The 16,521-nt window shown below is 41.4% G+C and overlaps 1 protein-coding gene across 1 annotated transcript; it reads left to right on the forward strand.

The window, feature by feature from the left end:
• The first annotated feature begins 1,628 nt into the window (after positions 1–1,628).
• Positions 1,629–9,508, forward strand: LOC125506804 (uncharacterized). The gene is made up of 8 exons (XM_087523432.1): positions 1,629–1,935; positions 2,699–3,311; positions 4,628–4,719; positions 5,799–5,907; positions 6,271–6,391; positions 8,075–8,149; positions 8,241–8,295; positions 9,055–9,508. Exons 1-7 carry the CDS (start codon positions 1,629–1,631, stop codon positions 8,265–8,267), a joined length of 1,344 nt encoding a protein of 447 aa, XP_087379558.1. The 3' UTR covers positions 8,268–8,295; positions 9,055–9,508.
• Positions 9,509–16,521: the final 7,013 nt, after the last annotated feature.

The raw sequence follows: 16,521 nt of genomic DNA on the forward strand, positions 1-16,521 counted from the left end.
CAACGGTGGCGGCTCCCTGGAGCCTGGGCGCTCGCGCGATGGCCTCCTGGCCTTGGCCGGCGGCGGCTTGGGCCTTTGGCCCAAGGCGCTGAGGATTTTTTTTAACAGATTTCGTGCGCAGAAAAACTCAGAAAAGAAAATCTAAACGGGCTTCAAAATCACTAAAATAAATTTTTCTCGACTCCTAAAAATAAGTCGAACAAAATGAACTTTTCTCCGGAGCTAAAATGAAATTTTCGAAAACGCGCATTTTTCCCTATTCAAAGAAAAACAAACAAACACCGGAAAACGAAATTTGATCTATTTATTAAATCTTCATTTTTCCTATATTTTGGGAAAGTCATATTATTCCCTCTCTTATATTTTTTTGACGTCGGAAAAATAATTGAAGATGAAATAAATAAATCAAATGATCCTCTTTTCCAATTCGAGAAAACTCTCAAATAAGAAAATAACGAAATCTCCAACTCTCTCCGAAGGTCCTTGAGTTGCGTGAAATTTCTAGGATCGACCAAAAAGCAAGAAAATAAGATATGCATGATGATCTAACGTATAACATTCCAAATTGAAAATTTGGGATGTTACACGTAGTCCGACTCTTTCTCGGGTTGGCTAGCATCCACATCTTGTGGTTGTGACCCGGATAAAACAATCTCGTTAGCTACTTCACTGCCTTGGCCGGGTTCATACCCCCTGTGTAGTTGTACGGTATTCTCCTCCTTCGGCACAGGTTGCACAAGTGCATATGGGTGGATTCTTCGGTCTCGACAGCGTCTTAACAGGGACAACCAATGCTGGCTCCTATCTATCGGCATCAACTCCCACTTGACATTTTTACAAGATTTTGTCCACAATGCATGAATACTGATGGAATATACTTCAGGATCCAGCCCGAAACTAGTTGTCAACCAATACTTTAACTTTCTAATGTCTAGTCTGTCCGGGTCTGCTAGTGTCATGACGCCATTTTTAAACTCGCTAAGATCAACCACCAACTCATTATATCGAACATTACCAGCACCATAGTAAACATTCAGATTTACTGATTCAGACATTTTCACCTGTCAGACATTGTCATCTTCTCATTAATCACAACGAACACTAATATTACCCGCTACACTAACTAAAATGTGCTAAAATGCCACCACATACAAATTAACACTAACACAATTTTAATTATCCGCTACACTAACACAATTATTATTATTCCGCTACACTAACACAATTATTACTCCGCTAAAATGCCACCACATACAAATTAACACTACAATTCGCAATATAATTTATCTACACTAACTAAACTATGCAACTTAGAGAAAATTTGTGAGGACATGATTATACCTTAGCGGAGGTGCTTGCACCACCGAACAACGACAACACCACCGCCGCCCCCTCGACGACCGAAGGTTCAACTCCAGTCACCCCCAAGCCGCACCTCCTCCTCCACAGCTGCTGCTCCCCCACAACTCCTGCTCCTCGTCATCCACACCTCCTGCCCAACCGCACCTCCTCCTCCCCACCATGGCTGCTCCTCCCCAAACGTACAAAAAACTATCCCATAGCAAAAAAAACACCGTAGGCCATTTGGGATTGCTACGATCTACCGATTCTGTGGCTTCGATGTGAAAATGGGTGGCAAACGGAGGAGATCAGCTAGGGGTGGTGAGGTACAGAGAAAAAACGAGAGAGAGAAAGGAAGAACAGAGGCGAACAGGCGAGAGGAAGGAGACGCCGTGCGGGGCCTTATCCGCTACTTTTCGGTCGATGGGAGGCCGAAAAGGCTCTTCGGCCGCTGCCTGGCCGAAAAGGCCCACTTCGGTCGCCGCGAGGCCGAAGTTACTATTTTTGGCCCGGCCTCCACCGACGCCAGGTTTTCGGCCCAGCTACGCGTGTCTTCGGTCAACCGCGGGCCGAAAAGCCCACTTCGGCCAATCGGTGACCGAAAAGTGCCTCTTCGGCCAACACCAGGCCGACGGGGTCATAGTTTTGATTTTTTTTGCAATACGTGCTATATTTTGCGAAAATGCTATAAAAACGTCATAGTTTTGAAAAATAATCATTACTCTCGGCCCCTTATAGAAGCGATCAGAGAAATAGCCCCACATAAGCCTCCCGGCCTAGGGGTGGAAACGGATCGGATGCGGATCGAATAGTGCTCTTATCACTTCCATTTTCATATTTTCAAAACGAATACGAACCCAAATACGGATGTTATCGGATACGGATGCGGCTCGGATATTATTCAAATACAGATACGTATTGGATATTTTCTTGATTCGGAACAGATACGGATAATATCAACATATTGCTTAAGTAAATTAGTCGATAGCTATGTGACCTAAAATAATAAACTTGTGACATATAATAAGTCAATGATAAATATGTTTATAAATAAATACTATTGTAATGCATAATAATTTATAAGTTTAATCATATAAAGAGTAAAATTTGACCACTTATTTGGCTTTTATGTTGGATAATTGGAATATTGGGCCTAGAATTTTAAAAATTACCTCCCATAATCTTATTCGGATACGGATATATCCACTTCCATATTCATATTTGTGTCAAAATCTCTTACTATATTTTATTTTTTATTTATTTAATAAATTCGGATACGAATAATTTTCATTTTTATTTTGATTCGAATGCGGATGTTTCAGATAAGAATAGGCATTTTCTCGAATACGAATATCAGATATTTCCGCCACCACTTTCCACCCCTATCCCGGCCGGAGACAAAAGTTGCCCCGCACCAACGGCTTCCATCGCGCCGCCGTCTCCGCCTCCCACTGCCGCCGCGCGCCGTCCCCGCCTCCCGCGGCCGCCACGCGCCGTCCCATCCTACCTCGGCCGCCGCGCGCCGTCCCTACCTCCCACCTCCCGGCGACCCGCGGCAGCCCCGCCTCCCACCTCCCGGCGACGAGCCGCGCCCTCGCCTCCCACCTCCCGACGACGAGCCGCGGCCCCGCCTCCCATCTCCCCCCCGACGAGCCGTCCCCCCGCCTCCCATCTCCCAGTGATGAGCCACGCCCCGCCTCCCCCCTCCGGCCGATGAGCCAGGCTCCGGCCTCACAACTCCTGCCGTCACGCCGCGCCCCTGCCTCACAACTCCCGCCGTCACGCTGCGCGCTGACCTGCCGCCGCAGCAACCGCCACGAACAAGAAGCCATTGTCACCCCATCCCCAGTCTCCACAGCCACCAGCCGCTGTCGCGCTCGACCTCCAAGCACCGCCTCCACGCCCGTCAGCCGCCGTTGTGAACCACCTCCAGTTGCGGCCTCCAAGTGCGGCGACCTCCCAGCCCCAAGGTGCCACCTCCACCCCCCAATCCTCCAACAGTGCAGCTTCTTCCCGACCTTCTGCTCATGGTGCTCGAGCCACTTGCACCTCTTTGCATTAGTTCTAAAATTCCCCACACATCAGTACACCTATGTATTGCTTCTGCGATTTTCAAATATGGTTATAGTTGTTGCTTCGATTTTGCTTTTGATGTACATAGTTTGTGAAGAGAAGATTTTATAATTCATGTTGCCGATGAAATGAATTACTAAAAGTTCAAATTTGCTAATCTCTGCAATTCTGGTTCTCTAGATTGGTCTTGGTACAGGATACATCTTAAGCTGGAGTTCGTCGCTAGGCAGGTTTGATTATGTAAAGTTCAAGTTTTTTGTGTGTGATGCAGTATATGTCATGTGGGGCGCTGCGTACAGGCGCGGGTCGCGCGCCCAGGAGCAGCAGCCGACGGCCACAGCTGGCGAGGCATGATCGGGGCAAGGAGTCCTGATCCTACGTTGGTTCCTAGAGTCCAGGAGTAGTTAGTTTCCTAGCTTGTTAGAAGCCCATAAGGCCTTTATATATCCTGTAATCTGCACCCTTTGACGCAAGAAATAAATCATTATCTCCTACCTCCTCCTCTTCTCCTAATCTCTTCTCCTGCACCATTGAGCAGTTAGGCAAAAACCCTAGCGCTCCTATCAACCGAGACTACGAACTACGTAGTCGAGGTCCTGCTGTCTTGGGCACCGAGGTCCTTGGCTGCGTCGTCGGCAACATGGGAGGATCTTGACAGTTTCGTCGAGCGCTACCCCACTTTTCAGCTCGAGGACGAGCTGGTCGTCGAGTGGGGGAGAGATGTCATGTGGGACGCTGCGTACAGGCGCGGGTCGCGCGCCCAGGAGCAGCAGCCGACAGCCACAGCTGGCGAGGCATGATCGGGGCAAGGAGTCCTAATCCTTCGTTGGTTCCTAGAGTCCAGGAGTAGTTAGTTTCCTAGTTTGTTAGAAGCCCATAAGGCCTTTATATATCCTGTAATCTGCACCCTTTGACGCAAGAAATAAATCATTATCTCCTACCTCCTCCTCTTCTCCTAATCTCTTCTCCTGCACCATTGAGCAGTTAGGCAAAAACCCTAGCGCTCCTATCAACCGAGACTACGAACTACGTAGTCGAGGTCCTGCTGTCTTGGGCACCGAGGTCCTTGACAGTATAGCTCGACTACATTTTGTTACCTCTTTACTTTTAAATTGCTGACTGGATGTTGAACTAATTCTCTGCCTTCTCCATCACTTACGTGGTTCCCTATTTGGTTGATCTATTGTACTCATGTATATTTCAAAATACTAAGAAACGAGGCTATCAATTATCTTGTATACAAAAGGTTTGGGACTGGATCTTCTAATGAAAGCATGAGTAGAAGAAGAAGTCCAGGAGGGAGAGGTGTGTGATATATGTACACTTAATTACCTATGGTGCACTTGTATGTTTTTTCCAAACTTTACTGTCTATGTGAACTATTTCAAGCTCAGGGTGCGGTTACTACACTAAATAAAATAGTTCAGCCTATATGTGTGCTACCCCACTTCATCTATGTACATGCTACTAAATCAGTAGTTCGATTCAACAACCTGCTTTAGTTCAAACGCATGAACAAAAGTACACTGTACTTCAGTTCATTTGTTCTGAAGAACAATATACTGATTTTTTGTTAATCAATGAATAACAATATATTGAAATTTCAGAGTATAAAACAATGCAGTGCTAGCGACTATCGTTGGTACTTAATGTGTCTGTTCTTCCCAGTCAAAGAAGTAGTTCTGGATAGTGGTTCATTGTTAATCAGTGATCAGACTTAGTGTACGTTGGATTATACTAGTGCAAATGCAGCCTCAACTTCCTAGTACGTGTGAACAATGCACACATCTGACAGAAAATGGGTAAATGAGAAAATGAGGTTCTTATGATCATGTTTATTGTTAACTTATTCAGAAGAAATGCAATTAAAGTTATACCAGGAGGGGAAAGCAATTAACTTATTCAAAAATAATTGCATCAGTTCAGACTCGAGAGGGTCTAAGTGTAGAAGAAAAATTGGTAGCAGTAAAGGGTCATGATCGAAAAAGATGTAAGTTGTGGTCTCTAGATATTCTCCTGATATATGTCTAAACATGACCAAATTTTGCATGTTTTTTGCTTGTATGTATGTGGTTGAACTATTTAGCTTTTGAGAGAAGTTCAAACTTCCGATGTGTGAAGGTTCAATCAAATTCATTTTCGTAGCTATGAGGTTGAGCCAATTTTCTCGGCTACTGAAACCGATCATTTGATAGGGAATTCAAAAGAAACAGCATATATGAGCATACGTGAAGTTCAAAAGTTCTGGTTCAGGGAAGTAGACATCCTGCAGTTTTTGGGAATTAGTAGTTCACCTTTGCTAAGTGTAGCAAGTTCTCTGGTTGCAAAAACTAATTCACTTTGCAAAAACTCTGGAGGTCAACAATTTCTTTTGTTTGTTGTAGATGGAGATGTGTGTATGTATACATGTGTTCTGGAGATAGGAGAACTTATCTGGTGGTGTGTGCGTGCTGCTGCTGCATCCTCTTCCGGCCGCTCTAATTCACACCCTCAGTACAACTTCTATATGCCCTCATGTTCACAAATCTTGTAGTACTTTTTTCCATAAAAATCTTGTAGTGCTATGTAAAGCAAGCGTGGCCAACACATAGTTTAGGTGTCGCGGTAGTACTTACTGTTGATGGTGGCCTTCTTTTGTGCCGCTACTACTTTGCCACCTAGAGTAGTACTTCTACTACTTATCACGTTGATAAAACCTCGCGAACAGTACATCTATTTGATTAACGATTCTGTAGGGAGAAAAAGTTCACTAATGTACAATCTCTAATCCCAATATACTAAAACTTTTTGTTTAGTAGTTGGTACTGCTCAAGTTTATTTCTTGATGTACACATGATGTCCAAATTCTTCTTTCAGTTCGGTTCAATTTATAAATTTCATTCAGTTCGGCGAGGTGGAGATTGGGGCGCGGTGGAGTGTGGCCGTGTGTGTGGAGACGGCCCGCCGCAACGTCACCGGCTGGATCCCGCTCTTTAGTGTATGTTTTGTATGCTTTTCAGTTCACCTACTTAACAACTGCAAGTCCAATTTCCTCCTTGTTTCCATGTTCTTCATGTAGCACAACAGGTGTTATGCCTATCTGGATCAAAAGAAGCATATGCTCTTTTCTATTCTTGCAAATGAAGCTCCACTTGTGTTCTGTTTGAACTTACTTGGCATAAAAATTAGTATTTGTTCTACTGTAAAAAAAACATAAAATGAAATGTCTTGGTGCATGATCGAAGGTGCATCTGGAAGCATCCCCATGTCAATTGCAAAGGTTTCCAGGATGTGGCATCCATACTAGCAGTCCAACCCGGCCGCCCCAGGCCGTTCGCCGTCGCAGCTCCCAGGTCGATTGTGTTGAGCCTTGTGCCACTGCCTGTTGAGCTCCATCGCTGTACTGCCCATACCTTTCACGGCCGCCACACCGGGTCGTTCAGCGACACAACCTGAAGCAATTCGACGCTGCAGCTCGGGAGGCAGACACTTCGCCCCTTCATCCCAGGAGAGCAATACATCACCTTGTGCGAGCAGACTGTTGCCGATGTACACTGCTGCTCTAAGCTCCCTTGCCACTGCTCCAGTATGTCCAGCGCCGTCCCCAGTCCAGCCCCGTGGCATCCGAACAGTCAAGTTCATGCCGAGGAGCAGTCCATGGCCGTCAGCTCCTATTTCCACTATAGTGATTGGGTTGCCGTTTTCCTCACCCTTCCCGATGCGCGACAACCCAGCCCACATGTTGCTGCCGTCTGCCACCCCAAAATAGTGTTGGCTCTTCCTCAAGCAACCATTTGGAGAACCTTTTGGTGTTTTTTCTGTTGGTGATTGATTTTAGCAATTTGTAGCTATCTTGCGTATGGAACCTGAAAGTCCAAGATTGTTGTAGATTCAGTTCTTGTAGCACAAATGTCCCAGAGTTCAGTGACATCTCTAATTGATGTACTGTGGTCTTGCATCTCCAATGTGTGTTGCTCAGCTTCCTCCTGATCCGCTCGATCTCGTCCTGCTCCGAAGCATGCTTCAGTTCAACAAAAAGCTCCAGAAAAGTTCAGAGTTCAGCGTACTTTGCATTTATGGTTCGCTCTTTTTTATTCGTCTGTATGGGTTAAGGCAGGGAGAGGGAGCAGAAGGTCATCACGAAAAAAATGTCTCTCCTAGATCCGAGCTGGCGACCTGCGCCTCTACTAATTAGGACGATGTGCACCTTTCCATGGTCTAATGTATTCCTTCTTGTTACTTCTCCAATTCAGTTTGCCCAAACTTCAGGATAAGCAGTTTGCTCATTTATTTTTCTTTTGTGTTTTGCATTCATTCTATGACAGAGGGTGATTGGATATATTTGTGTGTGCTACATGTGTAAAACCTCTAGTGATTAATTAGTTGTCTGGAGCCTGGAGGAATTCTAAAACATATATGTTCTGGTTATGATTTGATGCTCTCTACATTTTTATATTATTTACATGGGAATTGAAACTATTTGTGTTCAGTACAGCAAAAAATATTTGCACTAAGAATTTCCTTTTAATTTATGGGCTAAAGATATTATTTTTTGTAATGCTACATCATAATCAGCTATAATATTAGCTTATGTCCTCTCTAATTTTTTGCACTGGATTTGGAGATATGAACAATGATTGATTTTTATCAGTACTTGGTTGTGTGATATTTTTGAAACCAGGACGACCTGGACCTTCGTCTGCTTCTCGTTTCCAGCTGCATCCAGGACGACCTGGACTTGCTGCCACTAGCTGTTGGTGCACCTACTGTTAGCTCCTACTCCCTCTGTACCGAAATACATGTCGCTGGAGTAGCTGACTTACTGCTATTCCAGCGACATGTATTTCGGTACAGAGGGAGTAGTTGTTACCTAGTGTGCTTGATGCTACCGCTACAAAGAAGGTAATAAAAGAATATTCACTGCTGCTATTGTCTTGCAAGTTCAGGAATTGGGTCTGATGTTGTGCGGGCATGCATGGTGTGTGCTCTCTGTGTCTTATTTATGCGAGATGTGAGCTCTGTGATGCTCTAAATAGGAGAATCTGCGTTTATTGAGATAGCATAGAGGGGTGCCATTAGTGCTCCCATTTGTATTTGGGCTTATCATAGTTCACCAGGGAGAGCTATTATGAACGGAAGTTCATGTATATATGCCCCAGAGTCCATGTAGCTGTGCTGCCGTGCTGCCCTCATCGGCCTCGGCTATGTACGTCAGTCCAATACCGTCGCCCTAGGCCGTTCATTGTCGCAGCGACCAGGCCGTTCATAGAAAAATGTTGATTATATTGATACCTAAAACTAGTCTTTGCTCACTTTTGAATTGAAAAAAGAAAAGGAGTCTCTCTAATAATAAGTTCATAAAAATCGGAAACAAAAAAAACAAAAAACATGAAACACAAAAAACCCGTGAAATTTGCAGGGAAAACATAATAAGTTCTAAGAAAATAAATATAGAAGTTCATATTTCGAAATGAATGAAGTATTTGGGAACTAAAATGAAGTATTTCAAAGTACAGAACTTCTATTTAGGTTTCTTTGTGTACTTCTAATGTTACTATGCATGAACTTGTCGTTATTTTTACATGTTTTGCATGATTATGGTCATTTCGACCTTGACAAATTTCATTTCACCTTGTATGGTTTTTTCCGTCCATCTTACAGGTCGAAGGAGCTCCCTTCAGTTCAGTGGATTCAACAAAAAAATCCCTGCTGCCACTGCATCCTGAGTTCAAGGGATTCCTTAGGGGCCTTCTACACCATCTTGCTAATGATGCCATCGCTGGATGCCACAGCCATGCTTGTCGTTCTTGTGCTACCATTCACATACTGCTCCCTGTTTTACTCCGCTGAGATCCATAGAAAATAAGTTATATTCAGTTCGCCACTTTTACAACGGATGGTTCTATGTTAACTGAAACAATAGTTCAAGCTCCTAAAAAAGCAATTACGTGTATGCTACATCACTTTGAGGAACTACATCAAACAAAATAAGGAGAGCTTGGTACTACTTGATTTTTTTTATAGTACTACTTAAACTCTTTCTGTTGTATATACTGGCTCGTATTTATTGTAACCTCGTCAGATTGTTGGAAGCATGTGGTCCTTCTCTTGTGCATATTCAGTTTCAAATAAATGGTGACCTGAATGGAAAAAATCATGCCATCTACACTGAAAGTTCAAGAAGAAAGGAGAGCTCATTTACAGGTAAAAAATTCATGTACATCTATAGGGAAAGTTCAACTAAAAATAGAGTTTATTTACAGGTAATAAAAAGTTGATGTACATACAATTGGATGTGTGTGCAAGAAAGGACAAATGGGTTTGAATTCACAAAAAAAATTGATGAACCTCACAAGTTCGGACATGACGGCACCTTCAGTTCAAGGGATCAACCCCTAAAACATTTTGGACTGACACCTTCAGTTCAAGGGATCAACCCCTAAAACATTTTGGACTGAAAAATACCTCAGTACAAACACACACAAAAGATTTGTGGCAGCTCAATATAAAAAGAAAAAAAATTCAGTGGATCAGAGGTGAGAAAACAAGATGTTTAGAATAAAAAGGAACTTAAAAGAATACGCAAGAAGTTCCCAGTGTGAAAAGAACATGACGATCATGCAATATAAAATTAAAAAAACACTAATAAAGATCAATGTAAAAATTGTTGGGTGAGTTCAAACTAGAAAGACAGATAAGTCCAAAACCCAACACAGCAAAAAAGTTTCACCTACGAAAGAAGATGTGGCACTTTCCACATGAAGTTAATAATAAAGGGTTGAAAAAAACATGTTTATATAAAAAGAAAGTGCTCAAAAGTTCAATTACTCTCCATGTGAACGTTCATACATTCTTTCAAAAAGAGAGTGCACATTTTACTGGGAAAAAACTTTAGTAAGTTCTAGGACAGAAAAAATGGAAGTTCAAAATCGACAAAATAGTTGTGAAGAAAACAAAGTAAAAGTCTGGTATATGAAAAGTACATCAGTACAAACCCATACAAAAGATCAGTTCGAGTACTATGTTTTCGGGACGGAAAAAACAACACGATCAGTCTCACCTTATTCAAGACTACTCTGTAAAAAATACCACAATACAAACATACACATAGATCAGTACGAGTACTCTATTTTTTGGACGGAAAAACAACATGATGGGTCACACTGTATTTAAAATTACTCCTAAATGCTTGTGAATTTGAGCAAACGTTCAACATGACTAAGTTTCGCATTTTCAATAGATTTCCAACGGTATATTATTTCCCCATTTTTGAAAGCGTTGAATTCGACCCGAGGCATCAGCTGGCATACCGTAATTGCCTTCTTATGATGACAAGAAAGCTTTCAATCAGCCCTAATGCCAGTCATTCGGCTCACAATTAGCCTTACCGAACTCATCATGACCTGATTGCATCTGGGTTTATCCCATTTTCACCAAATGCAACCTGCCCTCTTGGGCACGATTCGATCGAATGGAAAGATCAAACACAGTTAGACAGATAAACCACCAAACCATCCAATCCAATCGATGATCAATCAGCAGACCACTTCATCATTCCTGCCAAAATCTATGCACTAATCTGAACCAAAAACGGGAAGGCACGCACCCTACTATGAAAAGACACACACCCATGGCATGGGGTACGCCCCAAGTTCAATCCAAAACAAGCAGTGCATGCCCCCAAATTCAGTCTACAACAGAGTACCAATGAAATAATCAGAAGAAGAAATGGAATTTTGGATGTGATGAAACGCCTAGCTAGCTAATGTCCACCTGTGGTACTACTAGTAGTGGTGAAATCGAATCCAGAGTCCAGAGGACAGGGTCGGCCGGTAGGCAGTTGAAGCGGCAGTGATGTCTACTACACAAGCTTCTTCTTGTAGACGTTGTTGGGCCTCCAAGTGCAGAGGTTTGTAGGACAGTAGCAAATTTCCCTCAAGTGGATAACCTAAGGTTTATCAATCCGTAGGAGGCATAGGATGAAGATGGTCTCTCTCAAGCAACCCTGCAACCAAATAACAAAGAGTCTCTTGTGTCCCCAACACACCCAATACTATGGTAAATTGTATAGGTGCACTAGTTCGGCGAAGAGATGGTGATACAAATGCAATATAGATGGTAGATATAGGTTTTTTTAATATGAAAATATAAAAATAGCAAGGTAACTAATGGTAAAAGTGAGCACAAACGGTATTGCAATGCTAGGAAACAAGGCCTAGGGTTCATACTTTCACTAGTGCAAGTTCTCTCAACAATAATAACATAATTGGATCATATAACTATCCCTCACATGCAACAAAGAGTCACTCCAAAGTCACTAATAGCGGAGAACAAACGAAGAGATTATGGTAGGGTACGAAACCACCTCAAAGTTATTCTTTCCAATCAATCCGTTGGGCTATTCCTATAAGTGTCACAAACAACCCTAGAGTTCGTACTAGAATAACACCTTAAGAAACAAATCAACCAAAACCCTAATGTCACCTCAAGTATCCGTGGGTATGATTATACAATATGCATCACACAATCTCAGATTCATCTATTCAACCAACACATAGAACCTCAAAGAGTGCACCAAAGTTTCTACCGGAGAATCATGACGAAAACGTGTGCCAACCCCTATGCATAAGTTCATGGGCGGAACCCGCAAGTTGGTCACCAAAACATACATCAAGTGAATCACGTGATATCCCATTGTCACCACAGATACGCATGGCAAGACATACATCAAGTGTTCTCAAATCTTTAAAGACTCAATCTGATAAGATAACTTCAAAGGGGAAACTCAATCCATTACAAGAGAGTAGAGGGGGAGAAGAAACATAAGGTCCAACTATAATAGCAAAGCTCGCGATACATCAAGATCGTGCCAAATCAAGAACACGAGAGAGAGAGAGAGATCAAACACATAGCTACTAGTACATACCCTCAGTCCCGAGGGAGAACTACTCCCTCCTCGTCATGGAGAGCACCGGGATGATGAAGATGGCCACCGGAGAAGGATCCCCCCTCCGGCAGGGTGCCAGAACGGGTCTAGATTGGCTTTCAGTGGCTACGGAGGCTTTTGGCGGTGGAACTCCCGATCTATTGTGTTCCCCGATGGTTTTAGGGTATATGGATATATATAGGCGGAAGAAATACATCAGGAGAGCCATGAGGGGCCCACGAGGGTGGAGGGCGTGCCCCCCTGCCTCGTGGCTTCCTCGTTGATCCCCTGACGTGCACTCCAAGTCTCTTGTATTGCTTTCTTTCTGAAAATAACTTTTCCGAAGGTTTCATTCCGTTTGGACTCCGTTTGATATTCCTTTTCTACGAAACACTGAAACAAGGGAAAAACAGAAACTGGCACTGGGCTCTGGGTTAATAGGTTAGTCCCAAAAATCATATAAAATAGCATATAAATGCATATAAAACATCCAAGGTTGATAATATAATAGCATGGAACAATCAAAAATTATAGATACATTGGAGACGTATCAGCATCCCCAAGCTTAATTCCTGCTCGTCCTCGAGTAGGTAAATGATAAAACAGAATTTGTGATGTATAATGCTACCTAACATATTTATCCATGTAGTTCTCTTTATTGTGGCAAGAATATTCAGATCCATAAGATTCAAGACAAAAGTTTAATATTGACATAAAAATAATAATACTTCAAGCATACTAACAAAGCAATCATGTCTTCTCAAAATAACATGGCCAAAGAAAGCTATCCCTACAAAATCATATAGTCTGGCTATGCTCTATCTTCACCACACAAAATATTTAAATCATGCACAACCCCAATGACAAGCCAAGCAATTGTTTTATACTTTTGATGTTCTCAAACTTTTTCAATCTTCACGCAATACATGAGCATGAGCCATGGACATAGCACTATAGGTGGAATAGAATGGTGGTTGTGGAGAAGACAAAAAGGAGAAGATAGTCTCACATCAACTAGGAGTATCAATGGGCTATGGAGATGCCCATCAATAGATATCAATGTGACTGAGTAGGGATTGCCATGCAACGGATGCACTAGAGCTATAAGTGTATGAAATCTCAACAAAAGAAACTAAGTGGGTGTGAATCCAACTTGCTTTCTCACAAAGACCTAGGGCACTTGAGGAGGCCCATTGTTGGAATATACAAGCCAAGTTCTATAATGAAAGATTCCCACTAGTATATGAAAGTGACAACATAGGAGACTCTTTATCATGAAGATCATGGTGCTACTCTGAAGCACAAGTGTGGTAAAAGGATAGTAGCATTGCCCCTTCTCTCTTTTTCTCTCATTTTTTATTTTTTTATTTGGGCCTTCTCTTTTTTTATGGCCTCTTTTCTCTTTTTTTATTTGGGCCTCTTTGGCCTCTTTTATTTATTTATTTTCTTCCGGAGTCTCATCCCGACTTGTGGGGGAATCATAGTCTCCATCATCCTTTCCTCACTGGGACAATGCTCTAATAATGATGATCATCACACTTTTATTTTCTTACAACTCAAGAATTACAACTCGATACTTAGGACAAGACATGACTCTATATGAATGCCTCCGGCGGTGTACCGGGATGTGCAATGACTCATGAGTGACATGTATGAAAGAATTATGAACGGTGGCTTTGCCACAAATACGATGTCAACTACATGATCATGCAAAGCAATATGAAAATGATGAAGCGTGTCATAATAACGGAACGGTGGAAAGTTGCATGGCAATATATCTCGGAATGGCTATGGAAATGCCATAATAGGTAGATATGGTGGCTGTTTTGAGGAAGGTATATGGTGGGTGTATGATAACGGCGAAAGGTGCGCGATATTAGAGAGGCTAGCAATGGTGGAAGGATGAGAGTGCGTATAATCCATGGACTCCACATTAGTCATAAATAACTCACATACTTATTGCAAAAATCTATTAGTTATCGAAACAAAGTACTACGCGCATGCTCCTAGGGGGATAGATTGGTAGGAAAAGACCATCGCTCGTCCCCGACCGCCACTCATAAGGAAGACAATCAATAAATAAATCATGCTCCGACTTCATCACATAATGTTTCACCATACATGCATGCTACGGTAATCACAAACTTTAACACAAGTATCTCTCAAATTCACTACTACTCACTAGGATGACTCTAATATTACCATCTCCATATCTCAAAACAATCATCAAGTATCAAACTTCTCACAGTATTCAATGCACTTTATATGAAAGTTTTTATTATACCCATCTTGGATGCCTATCATATTAGGACTAGTTTCATAACCAAAGCAAATTACCATGCTGTTTAGGACTCTCAAAATAATATAAGTGAAGCATGAGAGTTCATCTGTTTCTATAAAATAAAACCACCACCGTGCTCTAAAAGGATACAAGTGAAGCACTAGAGCAAATGACAAACTACTCCGAAAGATATAAGTGAAGATCAACGAGTAGTCGAATAATTATGCAACTATATGAAGACTCTCTAACATTTAATAATTTCAGATCTTGGTATTTTATTCAAACAGCAAGCAAAGCAAAAGAAAAATAAAATGACGCTCCAAGCAAAACACATATCATGTTGTAAATAAAAATATAGCTCCAAGTAAAGTTACCAATGAACGAAGACGAAAGAGGGGATGCCTTCCGGGGCATCCCCAAGCTTAGTCCCTTGCCACTCCTTATTCCATAATCTATCGAATCTTTACCCAAAACTTGAAAACTTCACAACACAAAACTCAAATAGAAAATCTCGTGAGCTCCATTAGCGAAAGAAAACAAAACACCACTTCAAAGTACTGTAATGAACTCATTCTTGATTTATATTGGTGTTAAACCTACTGTATTCCAACTTCTCTATAGTTTATAAACTCTTTTACTAGCCATAGATTCATCAAAATAAGCAAACAACACACGAAAAACAGAATCTGTCAAAAACAGAACAGTCTGTAGTAATCTGGATCAAACGTATACTTCTGGAAGTCATAAAATTCTAAAATAAATCGATGTACGTGAGGAATTTATCTATTAATCATCTTCAAAAATAATTAACTAAATAGCACTCTCCAATAAAAAATGGTAGCAATTCTCGTGAGCGCTAAAGTTTCTGTTTTTTACAGCAAGATAAACAAGACTTTCCCCAAGTCTTCCCAAAGGTTCTACTTGGCACAAACACTAATTAAAGACATAAAACCACATCTAAACAGAGGATAGATGAATTATTTATTACTAAACAGGAACAAAATCAAGGAACAAAAATAAAGTTGGGTTGCCTCCCAACAAGCGCTATCGTTTAATGCCCCTAGTTAGGCATGATGATTTCAATGATGCTCACATAAAGGATAAGAATTGAAACATAAAGAGAGCATCATGAAGAATATGACTAGCACATTTAAGTCTAACCCACTTCCTATGCATAGGTATTTTGTGAGAAAACAACTTATGGAAACAAGAATCAACTTGCATAGGAAGGTAAAACAAGCATAACTTCAAAACTTTAAGCACATAGAGAGGAAACTTGATATTATTGATGTTCCTAAAGCATATATTCCTCCCTCATAATAATTTTCAGTAGCATCATGAATGAATTCAACAATATAACCAGCACCTAAAGCATTCTTTTCATGATCTACAAGCATAGAATATTTATTACTCTCCACATAAGCAAAATTCTTCTCATTCGGAATAGTGGGAGCATCATAAGAGACTTGAATACTATAAATTGTTTCCACATTAAAAAAGTAATGTTCAGAAAAGGGGTAATCATAATCATGACAAGTTTTATAAATATAATCACTACTTTTTATAGCATAAGTATCATCACAATAATCATCATAGGTAGGAGGCATGCTATCATCATTATAAATTTGCATATCAAAACTTGGGAGACTAAAAATATCATCTTCATTAAACGTAGCATCCCCAAGCTTGGGACAAACATTAATTGCAGCAAATATATTCTCAAAAACATCATCTTCATCAAACATAACATCCCCAAGCTTGGGCCTTTTCATATCATAAGCATAATCACTCTCATCATTAATAGTGTGGATAGCACCAATAGTATAGCAATTATCATATTCTTTCAAGCAAGTGCCAAAAAGATTTTCAAGATCATAAGAAGTATCATTATCTTCCACAGTTATGTTTTCATGAGGCACAA

The sequence above is a fragment of the Triticum urartu genome, chromosome 5A, assembly GCF_056163025.1.
Source record: "Triticum urartu cultivar PI428250 chromosome 5A, HENAU_Tu73, whole genome shotgun sequence".
NCBI lineage: Eukaryota > Viridiplantae > Streptophyta > Magnoliopsida > Poales > Poaceae > Triticum > Triticum urartu.

Excerpts from the sequence above, each read along its gene's own strand:
- LOC125506804 (XM_087523432.1), top strand. The coding sequence starts at position 1,629 with ATGGGTGGCAAACGGAGGAGATCAGCTAGGGGTGGTGAGGTACAGAGA. Across the intron at positions 1,936-2,698 it reads AAGCCCACTTCGGCCAATCG|ATATTTCCGCCACCACTTTC; the intron begins GTGACCGAAAAG and ends TACGAATATCAG. Across the intron at positions 6,392-8,074 it reads GCTGGATCCCGCTCTTTAGT|GACGACCTGGACCTTCGTCT; the intron begins GTATGTTTTGTA and ends TTTTGAAACCAG.